Consider the following 21,053-nt stretch of genomic DNA (forward strand, 5'->3'; position numbering starts at 1 on the left):
ATGTTCTTCTTCATAGACCTAAAGATGGTTGGTTATGAAAGGGCCTTGCATCCTTCGCTTGTTCCATTTATACTCTCTGATTATGTTTTTAAGGAATACTAACTCAAATGATGATGTACCCACAGGGTCCCAGTCTTTTATAGAGGAAAGGTACATTGCAGTCAGTCTAGGTCTGTTGCCAATTTAGTTTTCTCATGATGTTGTTAGGTCATATGTGCACCTTTTAGTGTCTAACCATCAGAAATGAAGACTTTCTCAAAGAGTTAATGGAGAAATGTTTGCAGTTTACTTTCGTTTTATTTATTTTTGAAGCAAGGGCTCATTAAATTGATCAAAAGTGACATTTATAATGTGACAAAAATGCTGTACGTTTGAACTCACTATTCATCAAAGAATCACGGTTTCACAAAAATATGAAGCGGCACAACTCTTTTCAACATTGATAATAATCAGAAATGTTTCTTGAGCAGCAAATCTGCATATTAGAATGATTTCTGAAGGATCATGTGACACTGAAGGCTGGAGTAATGATGCTGAAAATTCAGCTTTGAATTACAATATTACTGTTTTTACTTTAACTTCTTTCCAAAACATTCAAAATCGTACCAACCCTAACTTTTTTGAACGGCAGTGTTATTGTTCCTGGCCTCATTTTTCATGATTTTTAAGCATTATAATAAATTATATGACAATAATGGGACTCCGTGGGAGCTTTTAAAAAAGAAAGTCCCACCAAATCTCACTGTATATTCAGTTTTACACTGAAATTGCAACAGTAAAATGGATTGTAAATGGCATTTCAAGTTGACATCAAAGGTGAACATCAAAAAAATGGTGTTTCCTGATCATTTTGGTTTTGCATTGAGACATTTGTTATAATTTACAATTCAGCTCCATTTCCTCTTGTTTAATCTCTGAGAAGGTCTTCATCACTAGTATAAGAATTTTAATATCGAAAGGAATAGTTTAACCAAAAATGAACATTTTCTGAAAATACGCTCATCCTCAGGCAATCCAAGATGTAGATGAGTTTGTTTCGTCATCAAATTTGGAGAAATGTAGCATTCCATCACTTGCTCAGCAATGGATGCTCTGCAGTGAATGGGTGCCGTCAGAATGAGAGTCCAAACAGCTGATAAAAACATCACAATAATCCACAATATTATGGATTATGGACTCATATTTTAGTTGGGAGCAATGTTTTAAGTTCAAATCCTCTTAATGATGTATTTGTTTCTTACAAACACACATGTTTTCATTTCACAAGACATTAACTGATGGACTGGAGTGGATTACTTGTGGATTATTGTGATGTTTTTATCAGCTCTTTGGACTGTCATTCTGATGGCACCCATTCACTGCAGAGCATCCATCAGTGAGCAAGTGATGCAATGCTACATTTCTCCAAATCTGATGAAGAAACAAACTCATCTACATCGTGGATGGCCTGAGCGGTTTTTAGCAAATTTTCAGTTTTGTCAGAACTGTTCCTTTAAGGAGGCAGAACTTCTGTAAACATCCCTTTTTGCACTTATTTTTTTTTTTCAGGATTTGAGTACTCTTTCATTTATAAAAAAGTATTGATATATGAATTTATGAGGAGAAAACATCATGTATAGTTGTTCAGACTGTGCAAAGAAAACACGCTCTGTGAACCCAGCTTGTGTTTGCTGTGACGGCTCTTTACCCCGGATTATTACCGTGTTGCCTTGCTGCCAATGCGAAACTGTCCATAGGTCAGCTACCAGAGCTAGAAACCAACCCGGATCCCTTCCACGACATCTTTTATGCGTGAAGTGCTTCCATATGGATTTGGCGCTGTAATGTTTCGAAGTCACGTGGCGGTGAAGTTCCCCCGATCCACACCGCATCTTTATCATCACGAAGAAGAAAACCGCCCGGATGAGGATGTTCAGTTACATGTTTTGCCTTTTCCCATTGCACGTCAATCATTAGAGATTATTCTAAGGAATTATTGACATAATAATATATATATATATATTTTCAGAATAGTGTGAAAGACCACTTGAGACCACTTAACTTGACCTTATGGCTCTTTGTTTTGTTCCAGTAGTGCCACAAATCTCTGTGTACAACAGTTCATCAACAGGAAATCTTGAACTGTAATTAAGCTATGAAGTATTATTATTATTATTATTATTATTATTATAGGTCCTTGTAAATACATCGCGCTTGTAGAAATTAACGAATGTCACCATGGCACACAGTAGCAGTGCAATTTTTTATTTATATATTTTTATTTCTTTTTGTTTGTTTTATACTTTTAAATTTTAATTGTTTAAATTATTCTAATTTTTTATTTTTTTTATGGAAGCCCATTTTCGTCACGGAATAATAATAAAAAAGGTAATTGCGACTTTATTTTATAATTTTGACTTTTTAATCACAATTCTGAGTTTATATCTCACAATTGCGATTTAGTTTAAAAAGTTATTGGTTTCCATAGTGTGTGTGTGTGTGTGTGTGTGTGTGTGTGTGTATATATAAATATATATATATATATATATATATAAATTTTTGTCGTTTAAGTTTGCATTTTATTCTTGTGTTCATTTTTTTTATTTTATTATTTAAACTTTTTTTTTTTTTCAGTAGCTTGATGGCTGATTTTAAAAGGAATGGAGTGAGATTCCAATCATCATTGGTTTAATTTGAATAATTGTATCTTGTAAGCTACATTTCCGGTTACACATTGAACTCAGTATCACATAAAGTGTTTTCTGTGAAAGACACACGGCTTGCTTCCACGTCAAGGGAAATGCCTGAAGCAATATGAATTAATTCTGTAATGTTCTCCACTCTGTTCAGTTCGTCTACTGATATGTATTGTTGCATGTGTGCATACTACTACTTTGCCATTTTTAGTGAATGTCATTGCTGACTAGATGGTTTGTCATAACACTGCACAAGCAGCCCTGTTAATGAGCTTATTCCCAATCACATCACCGGTCCACTTTTTCTCTTACAGATGCATATGTTGTAGATATTATAGCCATACCTTGTATAGTGCTTCAACGTGACCCAGCCATAACAATTGTAAAGATTTCGAAGGCCTTATTTTTATACCTGGACTATTCGTACAGAATATCTAAATCTGACATAAGAGGTGTTAATAAGCATTTATCTCATACCTAAGACAAGCTCCTGTGTCCTTTATACTGTTTGTGTCCTGTTTGCCCATGTGTTCTCAATGATATAGATGTGTATTTTCAGGTTTGATGATATTTTGCATTTCAGCTGTTACAGAAATACATTTTTCTTAACTGTGCTTGCTTGTGTTCTTGATTTGCATTAGTGTTTATACTTACAGAAGTATCTATCTATCTATCTATCCACAGTATCTCAGTTTTGCAGTCTCTGTTTGACGTGCACGAGCAAACAACAGAGAAGCGCGTGCTCGCATAAATTAATTTTCGGGTATCCTAGCAACGCAATTACCTGGCACCTGAGGTCAGGTCAGGAAAAGGTTACTTAGCTTATAATGATTTCATATTTTTACATTATATTAATCTAAGATTTCGGATCCGATTAATTTAGATCTAAATATTGGTCATTGCTATCTATTGTATTTGTGAGAAGCTTCATTAAAAAAAAAAAAATCCTAGTATTAATATTATAAATATCGATAGTACAGTATGTAATTAATTAGCCTAGATAAAATGTTATAGCAGTCATAATCTTACTGAAATAATTCATACAAATTTATGGAAGATATGCATTTCAGGAAAATCTTAAAAAATGTACATGTATTTACATTTAAAACGTATTTTAATAAACTATTATAAACAATTTGCGTGATAGTGATTTATTGTAACATTAATTAGGCCTATATTGTTATTATATCGATACTATGTTATTAATAAGTTTAGATGTCAAAATAGTCTTTTTGAAATAATTTCTATACATATTCATGGAAGAAATACATTTCAGAAGATCATAAAAATGTAAATGTATTTACAGATATAAACACTGTCGCAAGTATTTTAATTAACTTTAACACGTATTTAAATGGCCTGTTGTAATCATTAAAAGTATAAATTTAATAAAAAATATGGAATGAACAAACTTTTTTAAATATAAAACTTTTTGAGTTCATTAGAATGACCACCTAAAGAGTTTATGCGCATGCACAAAACATGAACTACTTTCAAAAATGTCCTTTTTTAGAAACTTACAGTTTGTAAAGTAAATGTATTTGCTTTGGCATTTGCACGAGAGTCAAAGCTATTTACTGTAAATGCATTAGTCCCCTGGATCCACTTATGTTTAAATGTCTTTATTGGTGATAATTAGGTGATTCGAGCACCTAAGCTCTCTCGCACCGGCCCGGATCTCCAGTGTTGCTCTGTAGGGCTCGTGTGTGTGTGGTGGAGAGTCACATTCATGCGCGCGGAGGCGTCACACACCATCCAAGAGCTCATAGAGGCAAAGTCTAAGGATCTTCCGGGAATCCGCGGAAATAATTCGGTAAGAACAACCAGAAGCTTCGTTTAAGACGAATCGAATCGCTTCAAACGCGTAAAAACGTCGCGTTTCCTCCCCGAAAACGGTTGTTTTTGCAGAAAATGGCGTCATGGTTTTGTTGTTCAGTCTGTGGAAGGTGAAGAGACGGCTCGGTTTCGATTCCGGCTTTATATGGTTTATTAGATGCGGATGTCTACTGTCAACAACATTAGTTGTGTTTTGTGGTCATTGTCATCATTTGTGAGGCGGGAGAGCGCGCGCAATGGCTCAAGGCTCTCCAGCGCTGCGCGCAACGACAAGCAAAGCGCAGCGGTTCGTAATTCACGCAGGCTCGGTTCTGCTCGTTCGGGTGTCGGTGGATTGTAAAGTTTATTTTGCGTGTTTTAAGACGTCCTTTATCCTGTCTTACATGCGTCATGCGCTCTTTATGGTTTTAAAATGCATTGTGAGTGGTTCTTCCGTGAACTTTGGTAGTTTCAAATGCAAAATACTTAAAAATTAGGCTCAATAGAATGTTTGGATACTGTGACAACATTTTACGCAATCAAAGACCGGAGTATCGAGCCAAAACATACTTGAGTTGAAGGAATAAAAAGTTTCCACATGGAATGAATTGTTTTAGAAGTGAGTTTAATGCTTTGTAAATCAACATGTGTAGTGTCAGTTTCTCAGAGTCCTCACTATGCGGAGTTCTGGGACAAACCAGACGCCAAATGGTAAATGAAAACAGCATTAAACCCATCAGCAGCTGATTTTATTGGAGTGTGACATTTGAATACAGTTGTTTATATACTGATTGTCAGCTGTGTTCAGACTTAAAGGGATACTCCGCCCCAAAATGAAAATTTTTGTCATTAATCACTTACCCCCATGTCGTTCCAAACCCATAAAAGCTTAGTTCGTCTTCAGAACACAATTTAAGATATTTTGGATGAAAACCGTGAGGCCTGTGACTGTCCCATAGACTGCCAGTATGTAGGTTTTCAGGAGATTTCGGACATTATGTGATTGTAAGTTATTAAATATGCAGATGTAAAAGGATGTAATGACTCATAATGTGCTTTGTGTGATGTCATAATCATAAAACTCACTTTATTATATTATATTAAAATATTTTATAATATTTAAGTATGCTTGAACTTTGTGAAGCTATCACGTTGGACTTGATAAGCTAGCTGCCAATGCATTTTTTAACTAATTTTATTGAGAAAATTGAGTTTTTATAACAAAACAATTTTTATAAACAAAGCAGCTGTTTACATAACACTTACATATCATAATAGGTTAAAAAATACACTAGAAATAAGAAATAAATTAGAAAAGAAAACTAACAGCAAGTGTTAGATTAGCATCTGATTCAAAAACGTTAAAGGAAAGACAGTAGAAGGGAAAAGTAAGTAGGTAAATAAATAAAATTTAAGGTGCATAACTTTTTTTTTTACAGAGAAGTTGACCGAGAAGTTTCCATAATTGAATCATCCAAGTAATGAGTGAAACAGATGTTGCTGAGATGTTCAGAGCTCTTGATTAGAGCGATAATTATTTGAGTACAGACTCTGAAGGCTTGTGAAGAGGAGGCCATTTGAGCTCTCAGCACTTCTGATTGTTTATATGACCATAAACACACCATTGTATTCAGATTATTGGTTGATCATTACGTTTTTTCTGTGACAGATGATTAACATTTTATTTTTGATTATTCCCAATATTTTAGAGAGTAAGCAATGAGAATCACTGTTTGGAAAAGACCTTATACCTGTCCTCTATGATAAAGCATCATATTTAGAGGCTTTAGTCCACAAGAAGTGAACACATGTTCCTCTTTCATGTATATTAAGTGGCTTCTATTAACTTTTCAATGGGCTTGTCATGTAGAAACCTTCAGTGATTGTCAAGACTGAGAGCATATTCCAGAAGAGGGCAACACTTGAGGTCTTGCTTAAAGACATAATTCACCCAAAAATGCATTTTCTGTCCCCCTCATGTTGTTCCAAACCTCTTTGACATTTGTTCTTCTGTAGATCGCAAAAGCAACTGTTTAGCAGAATGTTCATGCTGCTCTTTTCCATACAGTGAAAGTGGATGGCGATCTGAGCTGACCTTAGACATATAATTTTTTCCTTTTGTTTCCTATTTCATTTCAATAGGCTTGCTTAAAGATAGCCATCTTTAAATATCTACACAAAGGCCATAGCATTGCAATTACATATCTATGGATAGTGTATGTATAGTCTCACACTATAACTGCTTCTATCTTATTACACTAGATTATCTCATCAAAATAACAAAATATGTTAGTTGCACAGGTATCGCGCATTCAGTTCAAGAGGTGGTCTAAAACAGTTTATTTAATCACCAAACAGGCAAAAGTTTACTTAAGGACGATCAAAAAACGCAGCATAGATGAGCGAAAGACAAATGTTTCGCTGAAAAATGCACAATACAAAATTTTACAGCCTAGGGTGAAGTCATTATGTAGTCATTAAGTCAAAGATTTGGATATCAAAAATATTTATTCTGTCTCTTTTTACAAAACATTTAGTTGCAGCTGAATATCATGAACAAAAATAAGCAGGCTTCAAAAAAAACTGGACTTGGTTAGGAGCTGTTTGTGTGCAAAATAGAGCTGCACGATTCTGGATAAATTGTGACCTTTTTTTGTTAATGGAGGTTGTGGTTGTCTCATGATTCTGAAAAAAAAACAAAAAAAAAACAGACAAATAAACATGTAATTTGGAAATGAAATTCCATGTAATTTGCAATGATTGATTCAATGACTCATTACTTGATGAATCAGTGTTTTTTGCATGAATCACTTGAATGAATGATTCAAAGACAAATATATTTTTAACAGCCCCTTTTCGCCACCTACTTGATTGCTACTGTAAATTGTAGTGACATAATTGTAATAATTGTAGTGACACAAAAATAAGCTAGTTTAAAGGTTTTTGTTTATATATCATGCTATAAAAGCTCTCTGCAGCAGTACTGTTTAGGGTTTGGCATCACTGTTTATTGCTCTACTGTTCTCTGTATTTCCACAGAGACACATTTGAAGTGTTTTAGAGATGGAGGAAACCCCAGACAATGAGAAGTCTTGTCAGACGGATGAACTCAGAGGTGAGGCCGTTGTGCCCGGGCCTGACCATGCCAGCAAGACACTAAGTAATCTTCTGCTTTTTTTCCCTGTTTATTGAATCTTAAATGAATTCTACATGTAAATGAAGTCTATGACACGCATCCTGACCATTGGGATCCATTCTGACCGGTCCATATGAATGGACATAATCCGAACAAGATTAAATGCATTTTAAAAGCAGCCCATCCTTCCCTATTAGAGGATTACAGCAAATTCCTCCATGCCCTGCTATTGTCCCTCACTCAGTAGGGGTCACTAGAGTCTGTGACCCTTACAGAGGAGAGGTTACGGCCCACCCCTCAGCCGCTGCCTGTAATGGAAGATACATTCACACACACACATATATGTAAACTAGTGTGAACTGGTAACTCACTCTTCAGGCTTTTTATCAAGAAATGATCAGCTCCTTATAAATGAACTGAACTGGGCTGTGTGAAGAAATGAAAGTGTTTGTGTGGGGATGGTGACTGAAGCATTGATTGAGCTGCTCTTTGCTCCGTTATACTGGGAGGTCAATAGGCCACGCCTCCTGTGATGAGAGGTGGGTTCAGGGGAGGGGCTTGAGGTTTGTGTGAAAGTGATAGGATGTAGCAGTTTTACTTCCTGTTCACGTTACTTTTTCATGCTTTGTTTTTAGAAATGAATTAAACTCTCTATACTGTATGCTTTGAAGAGAGTGCATTCCTTTCAACTTCAATATTAATTTTGAGCATACAAAAAATAAATATGAATAAACCTTTTCTATATTATAACAAAGAAAAATAAACTTGTTTTCCCATTTTTCTCTATCCCATTTGCGTATTTTTCCTTTCATATTTCCAGTTTAGTGATCTCAGCAGTGTTATTTTAGTATTGTTTATATACTATTATAGTCTTTTTAAAATATTTTTTAAAATAATATTTTATAAGCTTTTATTTTTGCCTATTTTGTAGACATTTTATTATATATTTTTTTGTAATTTTCATGTGCTTTTGTCACTTATCTTTTGTTTTTATTTCCATTTCCATTTTAGTTTTGGTAATTTGTTCTTTTGTCATTTTTATTATTATTATTTATATTTTCAGTTTTCATTTTAATTTTAGTTTAAATTTCAGTCATTTTTTGTTCTTTTTTATATTTTGAATTAACTTTGGTTTTATAGTTTAATTTTTCATTTCAGTTTTATTAATTTATATGTGCTTTTGTCATTTTTATTAGACTTCACATTTTTTAATATTCTGAATTCTGAATTTTTCAGTTCTCATTTTAATTTTAGCTTAGTTTTAGTCATATTTGTTAGTTTTTTTTCATATTTTAAACTAGCTTTTATTTTATTTTTATTTACATATTTAGTTTTGTCATATTTTTATATAGCTTTAATTTATTTTTATTTCAGTTTTGGTTTTAGTAATATTAGTACTTAAATATATGTATTTTCAATTAGTTGCCAAAGTAACTTTTTTAAGTTAAAGTTTATCAACTTATATTTCTGATAAATGTACCATGAAATTACCAACAACAATTTTTTTTTTCATGCATTCATGTACAACTATCTGCCAACTAGTGAGTTAATCAAGTTTTATTTACCAGAGGAGAGAAAAAAAATTCTCTCATCTGGCACTTGGCATGTGTTCAATTTGGACCTGGGCTCTTGTGTACAGACCGAACAGTTTAGTGGAAACTGAGGAATATACCATCACACCAGCCCGTTATAACGCAAACATCAGTCAGCAGTGTTCAACAGCAGAGCCCTAGATTGATTCTGAGTGTGTGTAGGTGTGTGTTGACTTCCATCTCCTCACCTAGCCGTCCTGACATTGGCAAATTTCAGGCTGTTCCTCTAGGAAATTCCCTCACACACTCATAAAACACCTCCAATATAAGGCGAGTCTCCGAGGACCGCTGTAAACACACCACTGGGCTCTGCTGGCTGGTCCGGTCATAAATTCACCAACAACCCCATCATCAATCTCTGACTGATTTGGTCGCTTTATCCACAGCTGTGTTCATGCCTCGTATCTTCACACACGATTGATTTTTCACCTCCTCACAAAGTGATCTGTTCCCATGTAGCTCTGGTGATGGAAAATGCTCTTTAAGAGTCATTTTAGATCATCGGATATGTAAGATTTCTAGATTAATTTAAGAGGAAATATAAGGGGGTTTGTTTGTGCAAACTTGTCGCTATGATACGATAGTGTTTGTTCAGATCCATAACCTTAAGTATGAGCAATAATAATACTAGTGCTATTGCAAACTCCACTAATAAAAGTCCTTTCTGTAATAGTCTCCACAAACTAGAGCTTCATTAATCAGCACCTTGAAATATTGGCATACGTAACCCAGACAGAAGAGAGATTATCCCATTTATCCAGCGGAAAAATGGAGATGTGAGTTAAATCAAAGCTTTTGTTTCAGAGCCAGACGTTTTCGTAAATACTCATCTAGACAGTTGCACGCAGCGGCCATCAATAATGCAAACTTTAATAAAGTCTCATTTAGAAAGCACAAGCTCTGAATGGATGGCGAAATCTGCCATCCAAAACATACTGGCATGAGCACAGCAAAGCAGACTTCAGATCATCATTTCTGTATAATGAGTTTGTCTGGAGAGGATTATTCAAAGAGATTCACCCTGACGGACTGTCATAAGTGTTAATAAGAGAGATAAGCAGCATTACAACTGAGGTACATTCTGTGATGCAAAGGAAAAACCTTCAGTACAAGCATTTAGAAATGAGCCATTCTTCTCAGGTGTGAATATACTGGAGTTTAGAATGATGTTTTATGCCTTTGCAGCAACAAATCTGTTGGTTAAAACTGTTCTGAACATTTCAAAGGGATATATGACTCATTGATATATTGTAAGAATACACTGTTTGTCTGTTGCAGTCTATTCCACAGAACCTGGAGATCCTCCTTTGCTACAAACACCACTGCTCAGATCCAAATCTGGCATCCAGCAGATCATTGAATGTTTCCGCACAGGTGCTGTGTCTGTTCACAATGTGCTACCTATCCTCAGTTTCCTCTCTTTATGATCGTAGCTGACCGAACAGTTAGAATGAAATGAATGAAATGGAAACTATGAGAAGAATTCAAGCCCTGATGTCACGAGCATTGTCTGAGCCAACACAAAAACTCAATGAGTCCTGTCACTGCCCTCTTGTGCTTATTTGCAGGTACTGCACAGCTGAAACACATTCTCCTCAAAGAGGTGGACACAATCTTTGAATGTAAACTCTGCCGCAGTCTCTTCCGTGGCCTTCCCAATCTGATCAAACACAAGGAAATTTATTGTTTCACTCGATTGCCTGAACCTGATGGTTAGTATAGCACTGCATTTCTATTTTTCATTCTCTCCTAAAGACCAATGTTGAGTTTAACCTGAGTATTTTTCATTGACATATTGCAATAAAGCATAATTGATGATTGGTGGTTGCTGTTCTGCCTGTTTTGTTTATTTTCACCACCTAAACTGATTTGGGGATTTAGGAAAACCCTTTAAAGCCAGCTTACCTCTCAAAGCTTGCACTTTATTTGGCATTATTTTCCCCTCAAGTCAGCTTTATATTGATAGTTAAGGTTTCTTTAATAGTGTTTTAGCAACTGTACCTTTAAGACTTCTATATGTAAATTTGATTGGTTAATCTATCCATGCTAACAGAGTCAAAACTGATTTATCAATGACCCATTGTTTCATAAAATGGTCTGAGTGGACATGGTACACGTCAAAATCAAAAAAACAAAACACAAAAAAAGGAAATGCAATTTTTCTATAAAATAGAAACTTTAACTAAGGTCTACTTCTGGTTCCAGACCCTTCTGGAGTTAGCAAGGAGAGCATAAAAGAACTTCTCGAAGCTATATATCCCTGCTCTGATAAAGAGGAATATGTACTGAAACTGGAGCCCATTGCTGGCAACCAGAATGCTGTGTACCAGTACCTGTCCAAAGAAGATGAGCTGCTACCTTCATCTCGAAGCTCCAACCACATGGCCACAGACAGCTGGACACACTACCACTCCGACAGCCAGGAAGCGTACATGGAGGAGGTCCGGTTGGAAGAAGAGGAGAACAATAGCATTGATGCGGAAGATGTGAGAGAGAACATGGACAAGGGAGAGGAAGATGCAGAAGAAAACAAGGGGCATCAGCATAGTGAAGAACCTGAGGAGCCAACAGAAGAAGCAGGTGACAAAGACCTGGCCGCCTGCAAATGCCTTCTCTGCAACAGGACATACAGGGTTCGAGGTCATCTTAGGAGGCACCTATGGACTGTTCACAAGATTGTATCTTCTGGTTCCACAACCAACTCCAGTGATTCCATGTGCAGCTCCAAGAAAATGCCCAATGGTATAGTTCCAGACAATACTGACACCAGTCCCAGCTCTTCCTCTGACTCCCAGAGCCAGAAGAGCCCCAAGGAGGACAAAGTCCCATCCAAGGCTCAGTTCTCCATAGGTTTTGACTTTAAGGCACTCTTCTGCAAGCTCTGCAGACGGACCTTTAGCTCTGTGCAAAACCTGGAGAAACACATTGAGCTGCACACTGATAATGGCACGGACTTCTTTGTCAAGTTTTACTGCTGCCCGCTTTGCCGCTACAAGACGCGCCGCAAGAGGGACGTGCTACGCCATCTCTCAGAGCTCCACAAGAAGAAGTCCTCCTACCTGAGCAGGATCTCCCAGTCGCTGGAGAGCTACGCCATCAAGAAGCCAGCGGAGGTCGTGTTAAACAAAGAGGAGGCGAAAGTTCAAGGTCAACATGAAGAAGTGAAAGTCCACCACAATTCACCATATCTGACACGCAGAAACTTGCCTCCAAAAGCTCCTAGCATAATGGGCAAAAAGACCTTGAAGACCGGCAGTAAGAAGTGCCAAAACGAGGTGACCCATGACAAAAAATTGAAGCCTAGTAGCCCAAAAGGGAGTGCCACCAAGAAATCTCTGCACATGTGCAACATCTGTGGCCAGAGCTTTAAAAAGACAAGATACCTAGGGTTGCACAAGAGAAGCCATCTGAAATCCGCAAACAAGAGCGCAGGTATCAAAACAAGATCCAAGGTCACGCTCTGGTGAGTGCATCTGAATCAATACACTACACAAGCTCTGCTCCAAACCCTTGTGAGCTGCCTCGCTGTTTACTTCCTACGAGGTAGCTACCTTCTAGGGCACAATAAAAATCAAAATGAAACCTTGTAAGTAACTGATGTGGAATACTCTACAGAGGGACCCAGCTAACGGAACATTCTCAGAACTTTCTGGCAAGGTTCTCCCCAAGGAATGAAAAAAATCTTCTTGCTGTAATGTTAATGGAACAGTTGTTCAGAGTTTTCATTAGTGATCTCTAAACGTTAGCACAAAAACATTATTTATGCATAATTCATGGAATGATTATTCCTGAAATGTTTTAGTTGGATATGTTTCTAACGTTTTATTGCAATATTAAGCTACTTTTTGTTTCAGAATGTTCAGAGAACATTCAAAACTAACATTCCAATGTTTGCAAACTGATAAAGTGCAATGTTACCTTAAAATTTCCATAACCAAGAAAAAACTGTCTATAAAACAAAACAAAAAAAGACATTTTGAGCATTCAGAGAATGTTTTTTTTTATAACTTAATCAGAACATTAGCAAAACGTTATTAGAACATACTTTTGGGAGCAACTAATACTCCAATACTGTTTCCAATAGAGTTGGACTTGAGCAAGTTGCTAAGCTAAAAATACTAGTATTTATTGTTGACATTTTCCTGCATTTTTCACCACCTTATGTTCACTTTACACTTAGCTCATCGCAATATATTCTGCAATTGCCTTCTTGGCAAAAGATGCATGCAATTCTGCTTTTGAATTTGGCCTAAACATCTTGTCAGCAGTGTTATGCTACCTACCTTTTTAGTCTCAATCCTGATGCTTAATTGCGAGTGAGCTTATGATGCGTTAAAAGGCTGTCTAGGCTGTCAGTAGGTTGTGTGCAGCTGTTTCCTGTTCTCTGAACTTCGATGGTACAGCAGATGGTGAGTTGTAGCGGGAGAAAGGAATTGTGCTTTGGTTGGTGGATTGCTACCACAGCCTTGCTGTTAATGAATGAGAGAAATCCCAGGGTGGGCTTCCTGCACGGAAGAATGAAGCATGGATGACACAGCAAGGCCCCGGAAATTAGGCTGCCCCGGTCTCACCTCAAGGTTTAAAGAGCCCTTGGGGTGCCAGTTGAGGGGGGCTTCTTTAAGAAGCAATTAAGATAACTCACCCGTGTCCTTGGAAACAGCGCTCGACTCAGCCGGGCTGTATTAATCAAGCCGTTCTGTCTGTCTCTGATCTTCAAATAAGGGTGACAGAGTTGCCTTGGGTATCCATGTCCATTTTTGTGACTTGCTTTTTCCCCCATTAATGCCCCATTTTCTCCCTGTGGTAGAAGTCCATATGTCACTCTGACAGTTAGCCTTTCACTTGTTCCTCTGGGTCTCAGTCCTTGTGTTTGTCTCTGGATTGCAGTAAGTTACATGTAACATGAAAACACATGAAGGCTGGATTACCGCCCGCTCCCAGTCGACATGTGGCAGAGTTACTTAAGTGATAACTGATGTCTGTGTGTATTGTGCCTGTAAACAATTCAACTGCTTATAGCCGTTTGTACCTTATTGTACGGATACACGATATATCGTGTATAAATCGGTTATTGACCGATATTATTTTTTAATTACATTTTTTATTTTATTTTGCATTTTTACATTCAGATTAACTTAAAGTGAGATAAGGGGAAAGGCAATATTTAAAAATAATTTAATAACACTCTTAAATATAATCTTGAAATGAATATCGGTTTTTAATCCTGTACATTATAATGTTGTGGTACCTAAATTCACTTTTTAATGATGGATTTTTTTTATTTTTATTTTTTATTATTCAGACAAAATAGTATAGATTGTTTAGTGTATATACTATCATATTTAGTATTTAGCATATAACTATTTCTTGGTATAACATGAAAATAATTATCAGCTTACTGGTATCAACCAGAATTATAATAATGGTGCATCTCTACTATAAAATGGCTGCTATATTTATTGTGAACTGTTTAAATCCATTTAACTGACCATGAACTTACTGTACAAGGTACTCCACCAAGACACTTTAAAGAATATCATGGTATATGGTACATAATATGGTATTACTGTCTATAAATCCTTGATAATATTATGATACTATTTTGTGTCTCTTTCCTGTCTCTATTAGATATCTACTGACCGCAAACTGGACTTGCAGTGACTGTGGAAAGACATACTGGACAGTGAGAGTGACAAAGTAAATCTGAACCGTTAAAAAAGTCAAAGAAACAGTGCTATACTACAAAAAGGACTTTAAACCATAAGTAGGGTATAAATGGAAATGTGTTCCATCGTCCTAAAAACACATACTACAGAATCTCAGAATCTACAGAATGTCAATGTAACGGTACAGTATTTTCAGCGGTGCTCTATTAACCATTTATGAGGGGTTCTGATTACTCTCAGATATAAGAGACAATATATATGCTTTCCATTCCCCCACTGCCATTTCCATCCAAAACCACATAAACGATTGTTATAGGATGCCGTTGTAGCGGGTTTAGCCTCAGGTGGAGCTTCAAGGCACACATGTTCTCGGTGAGAGGGCATTGAACTCCTGCAGACGGCAGCTGAACGTGGGCTATTGACACCCATCAGGCTAATTGGTATTCAGTGCAGTCGTTTCTTTTACTGAGAAAACGGTGGACACCGAAGACCACTGGAACGTCATGAACTCAGATTCTGCTTCAGTTATATTAAGGGAATAGGATCTTTAATGTTTGAACAAGCACATGCTCTGGGAAAGACGACCAGTTGTCCTTGTATGACCTGCAGGTAAATGTTAAACACTTTCTATGAGATCTATGATCTATCAGTTTTAGATGATTCTTATGTTATTTTTCACTCATTTGTCTATTAACATTTTACAGAAAGGTTAACAGGTCTTCACAAGGATTCCAAAATGTGCAAATGTGTAGATCCAAGTTTCTTTTTTTAGCCTTCCGGAGGCTTGACGGATAAAAGTTGGTAATTTTTTTTTTTTTCTTGATTGTTAAAATGAATGTATTTACCAACAATAAACAGAGGAAATGATTATGTGCATTGATTTTTTTTCTTGTAAGTGAAGTTTGAATGCATCTTATGTTATCATATAACAGGATAAAATGGCACTTTAAATGTATTATTGATTAGATTTATAGAAAGGCTAAAGATGATTAAATTAGATTTTGCTGAGTAGGTTGGGAACCCGTTTCATAATTTGGTGAGTGAGCCAATTTTTTTTTGTAACACTAGAGGGCAATAGTGTACTATTTATAAAGCAGCTGTCGAAGTGTATAACAGCCAAATCTGACATTCTCCAAAATCTGTTTTACTGTTTGGAATTACAAATTCAATTTATTCAGATGTGGTTAGTAGCAGATGGTGGATCCTAAATGGCTAAAATAATAATTGAATAAATAGTATTTGCCATTACGCGCCGAAAAGTGTTAGGAACTATTAGTAATTTTGTGCATTCAGACTCGTTGAATTAATACATTGAACTGGATTTTTTCCCGTTGAGGTTTAGGATAATTTAGTAGTGTACATCCAAAAAATATCGTGTAAGATGACACAAGATATCATAATTCGGTAATATTTGACTCAATTAGCATTCAAAACCGAAGTGTTAAGAAGTGTTAATGCAGTTATAGAGGCAGATGGTCTATTTATTTTAATGCAAAATCCAAAATAATGTTAGAATCTTCACATTCCTGCGTTTCCTCTTTCCTTTATTCCTGCACTTCTGCATCTATTTTTGTGCACAAGAGGGGGTGTTCCCTCAATCAATCCTGAACGTTCCTGAGAATTTTCCTTCTGAAATGAGAGCATGTTTCATTTAAGACTGCATGTGATGCACGGAAGAGAGAGAGAGAGAGGGAGAGAGCGTGTGTGTGAGTGAGAGAGCAATCACATTCCCAGGGAGGATTTTGGGGATGCGCTGTTCATTTCAGCACCACAAACCAGCATCTGAGAGCAGAAAGAAGGTAAGATCTCACATCTACTGCCATGCTAGTATGCTTTAAAATTGTACTCTTATGCTGCAAGTATTATACTATCAAAGAAAATGCGGTTTGAAATGCTGCTCATGAATATCTTTTGAGGACGAAAACTATCAGTGATCTAAAAGATAATTGTTTTATTGTGAAACCTAAAGGAATGTTACAGTTATTTCTGTAGAGATACAGTAGTTTGTCTTTTATATGATGACAATAGTCACTTAAAAGCACTTTATTTTTTCAGAAACCATAGTTGCACTTTTAATGAGACAGTTTTTTTGTGTTTTTGGTGTATATAAAAAATTGAACGAGAATGCAGAGGCTGTGTTGATTAGACAGCGTGTGAATCATTGCATTGCATTGCATTGCATCAAAGGAATGTGCGCAAATGCACACGCATGCATGAGTGCTGATTCATACACATGGACTATTGGGTTTGTAGTTTATTTGTCCTATAAATTCAGAATTATCAATCAGAAATGTGCGTGCTTAATGTGTAGGCTGTGAATTTTTGTCAAACGTCTCATGTCTTTCTCATGAGTTGTATTTACATAATATAAACTCCGAATTTCACGCGACTGAATGTTTTTGGAGAAGCAGACGCTTGTTTTGTTTTCCAACTACAGTTGTATGAGAGAGAAAGCTCTGGATTCCTATGAGACAGGTTCTTCTGTTGGAAATATAATGGGATCTCTAGTAGAAGATGGTTCTGCTTGACACATTCTGATTCGTGCAAATTAAAAAGAGAAATGGGACATACTGCGTCTGCCATGGTAATAACTCCATCTGTCTCTGATATAACGACAGAAGAGAGGGAAGACCCTAGCTTTCATATAGAGATTAATTCGTGCAGACGAGTAGAATATTAGGCTGAAATAATCCAATTATGCATATGCACATATACTATCATATATGCAAATGAATTTCGATTCAAACAGGCAGTGTCTGCACTCGAGAAACCAATGCGCACTGGTCTTCCCCGAAGACAGAAAAACGGAATATTCAGTAGAATAGAGCCGTATAGAATATAACAGAAGAGAGTCCTTTAGAATAGAGTAAAGCAATACAGAATCATTACAGCAGAACCGAGACGTTAGAAGAGAGTCATTGTTCTAGTCTAAAACAGAACTGCATAGAATGTTATTTGTAAGGTAATATAAAGTTAACAGTAAGATCCAGGGATGGTGAGATCTTTCCTGCGTGATCTATAGTGTCTGGGTTAGTGTGGGAATTTCAGTGGGATTTGTGGCTCACCAGAGGAGCAGAATCCCACTCGGAAGTGTGCAGTGGACTTCCTTTACGTTGTAGAGTGATGCTCCTGGCGCACGGAGGCGGCAGATTGCGCAGCATGTGTCTCTCGGAAGCGCAAGGCAGTGCGTAACTGTGCTCGTTGCGCGTAATCTAGCGATGGCTCTCCAGTCGAGAGTGGGGATGTGGAGGTGTTTCACGAGAGGTTCTCTCTGTCTCGACTCTCTGAAATGTTTCAGGTGTTTGATGTGTGCCAACAACAGTGTAAATTAGCAGCCTGCATTTTGGGGCTTAGGGTTTGGCTAAAAAGAAATAAATGTGGACTGATGTAAGATAGCCCACAGGGAAAGACTCTATGTTTATATCTATATTGAAATCTATATCAAGAGTATATACTTCTCCAGAGACATAACATGTTCATTTGAAAACCATAAAGTAAATTTTAAATGCTTTTGAATGAAAATAATAATAATAATATCAGTAAACACTAACATTAAAATAATTACTGTCTACCTGCATCGGCCCAAATTTCCATATCTATGCATCCTGACAAAAAAAAAAAAAAAAAAAAAAAAACGTTGTGAAAATCAATCTGCCATAACTCTCCTTGATTACCCTCTGTCCCACTCCATTCCACAAAGCTGAACTGTAAAAATCAACCCGACAGCTCCATTGTCCGCAAATAGACACATTTCCTCTCACTGCGAAATGTCTTTGGTTGTCTATGCAAATGTTAGAGAAGACGGCCTTGTTTTTTGTTTTCTTCAGTGAGGCAGAAGTGAAAGACCACACTGAGCTCCAAATGACTGTGATGTAATTTCCTCCCTGTCAAGATGCCCGTGTTTTTGAAGAGTTTGCTTTGTTGCTTGCATATATTGTGCCTGAGTCATGTTTGATTTTCTCTTTGTGTAGCCACTCATACAATGTTTTCTTTTCTTTAGATGCTTCTGAAGATGTGAGAGTTCTGGAGCTTGATTTGGAAAGACACTTGTTTATTTCTCATCTGGTGTTTTTGCATCTCCTTATATCACCTGTTATCAGTCACACAACATGTATGCCAGATGCTTTTGCCCCATGAGAAATTCCTGTGGCCACACTCTAAATGGTCAAAAGGCACGACTTCAGCTTTGAAATGGGCATGGATGTTCCCGTCCACCTGCGCCCCCATTAGTACTTAGTTCCACCATCTGGATTTTTCAGACTTACACTTCCTCACATTGTCCCCAACGATCCTGTGGATATGGATCTTGTACACTTAAGTCGGACTCAATACCAGTTCCTCCTCTTCCTCTGCTACTGGTTACCAGTCTCCCTCCAGCGGGTGGAGACACCACCCATTGAGTATGCCCACTCTATCCGTCTGGATGGCGACATCATCCTGGGTGGCCTGTTTCCGGTTCACTCCCGGGGCGAGCGTGGCGTTCCCTGCGGGGAGTTAAAGAAGGAGAAGGGTATTCACAGACTGGAGGCAATGCTGTTTGCCATCGACCTCATCAACAAAGACCCAGAGCTGCTGCCTAACGTGACACTGGGTGCCCGTATCCTGGACACCTGCTCACGGGACACCTATGCTCTGGAGCAGTCACTTACCTTTGTACAAGCTCTCATTGAGCGTGACGGTTCGGATGTACGCTGTGCCAACGGAGACCAGCCCATATTTGCCAAGCCAGATAAAATTGTTGGAGTCATTGGTGCAGCTGCCAGCTCTGTCTCCATCATGGTCGCCAACATCTTGAGGCTTTTTAAGGTAAGCACGCTCACCTTGTCCATCTTGGGATTGGGAATGGGGGCATGCTCTGGTTCTTCAACATCAATGATGGATGTTGCGTAGTGTAGTGGATATCAATCAGGGCTGGATCTAGAAGGGTGTGGGCTGCTGTTATGTCCCCACCAATGTCAAAAGCAAACCTACGCCCTTGATCACAGTGGATGTGTCTCCATCAAGTCTGTCAACGTTATGACACTTTTTAAGGTAAGGAGGGTCTCATAAGTGGTCTAAACGTGTTTTTCTGGGGCCTGTGAATGGGGCGTAGTCTGTAGCTGTTGTGAAAAAGGTGGTTATAATACAGTGTAGTTGTTAACAGTCTGGTCTGGGCACTGTAGATTGAAACCCACAATCAAGACCAGCCCATATTTGTCAAGTTTGGCTCATTTTGGTAGTTTAGTGTAGTGGTTAACAATCTTGATTGGAAGCCAAAAGATTGTAGGTAAAAATGGCACAAGAAGCAATTCATGGCCATTGAATCATTGAGCAAAATACTTTACCCTAGGTTGCCAGGTGAGATTGTCCCCTTGGTATGTGCAAGTCTTTTTGGATAAGTTTCTGCTTGCTTAGTTTCTAAGTCTTTTCCAGTAGCTCTTTGACGCAGACCAGGTCTTCATAAACATGGCTAACCTCACATAACTCAAACTACAGTTGTTTGAAATATGTTGTGACAGAGTGTGTGTGCATGTTGGCTTGGATGAATCTCAAGGCAGGATGATTTCGGAGAAAGTCTAAATAGTCTAAATGTAAGTCTCCCGACCCAGCAGGAAGATCTGTTTCTGGACAAACAGAAAAAATGAACTCCAGCATTTTGCTATGCTTGTCAGTGGAAATTAAGGGAACCAGAGGGCTCCCCAGGGGGGAATGCATCCTGTTACAATCTAGTCTTTGCTAGAATAACACCGCCTCTAGGAGATTCTAAGAATCCTATAGGAATGGGCTGCGTATAGTATGTTGTATACATGTCTGTAGACTGAAGCTTAAGTGGACTCTTGACAACAATGTATTTTTACTCAGTCATATTTAATAAGGGGTATAAATAACACTTCTGGCCGACTGCTCATTGTAGTTGTCATAGGAACAACTCACGGCCGCCCTGTGCCAATTAACCACACAATGTTAATGAAACTCTCTGCTGTTTATGCCACACTCATTAGCTGACCATGATTTGACTGATTGATGGAGACACGTTGTGCCGAATGACCCAGCTGCAGTAAATGACACATGTCCTATACTGCAAGCACAGATCTTTTTCTGTAACATCATGTCAGCTGTCAGACTTTGAGATCAGGAAGCAATCACGATTAGAAGAGACATTGTCTTGGGTGTTGAGCAAGTTAATGTG

The 21,053-nt window shown here is 37.5% G+C and overlaps 2 protein-coding genes across 4 annotated transcripts in view; both read left to right on the forward strand.

Annotated features, from left to right (window-relative positions):
- The first annotated feature begins 4,290 nt into the window (after positions 1-4,290).
- Positions 4,291-15,752, forward strand: LOC122139634 (zinc finger protein 800-like). 2 transcript variants are annotated; one of them, XM_042738361.1, is made up of 6 exons: positions 4,291-4,488; positions 7,530-7,605; positions 10,497-10,592; positions 10,787-10,930; positions 11,424-12,681; positions 14,847-15,752. In XM_042738361.1, coding segments are annotated over exons 2-6 (1,551 nt in total). In that variant the 5' UTR covers positions 4,291-4,488; positions 7,530-7,553; the 3' UTR covers positions 14,848-15,752. The 2 variants fall into 2 exon arrangements, with proteins under 2 accessions (XP_042594295.1, XP_042594286.1); XM_042738352.1 differs by having other exon boundaries at positions 4,294-4,488; positions 7,530-7,650.
- Positions 15,753-16,537: 785 nt separating this feature from the next.
- LOC109078020 (metabotropic glutamate receptor 8-like) overlaps positions 16,538-21,053 on the forward strand; it is a 156,818-nt gene continuing 152,302 nt past the window's right edge. For both annotated transcript variants that reach the window (XM_042738368.1, XM_042738374.1), the window contains exons 1-2: positions 16,538-16,683; positions 18,885-19,690. In XM_042738368.1, the coding sequence (XP_042594302.1) occupies positions 19,184-19,690 (507 nt within the window). In that variant the 5' untranslated portion in view covers positions 16,538-16,683; positions 18,885-19,183. The remainder of the gene's footprint in view (positions 16,684-18,884; positions 19,691-21,053) is intronic.

This window comes from Cyprinus carpio, chromosome A4 (genome assembly GCF_018340385.1).
Source record: "Cyprinus carpio isolate SPL01 chromosome A4, ASM1834038v1, whole genome shotgun sequence".
Classification (NCBI taxonomy): Eukaryota; Metazoa; Chordata; class Actinopteri; order Cypriniformes; family Cyprinidae; genus Cyprinus; species Cyprinus carpio.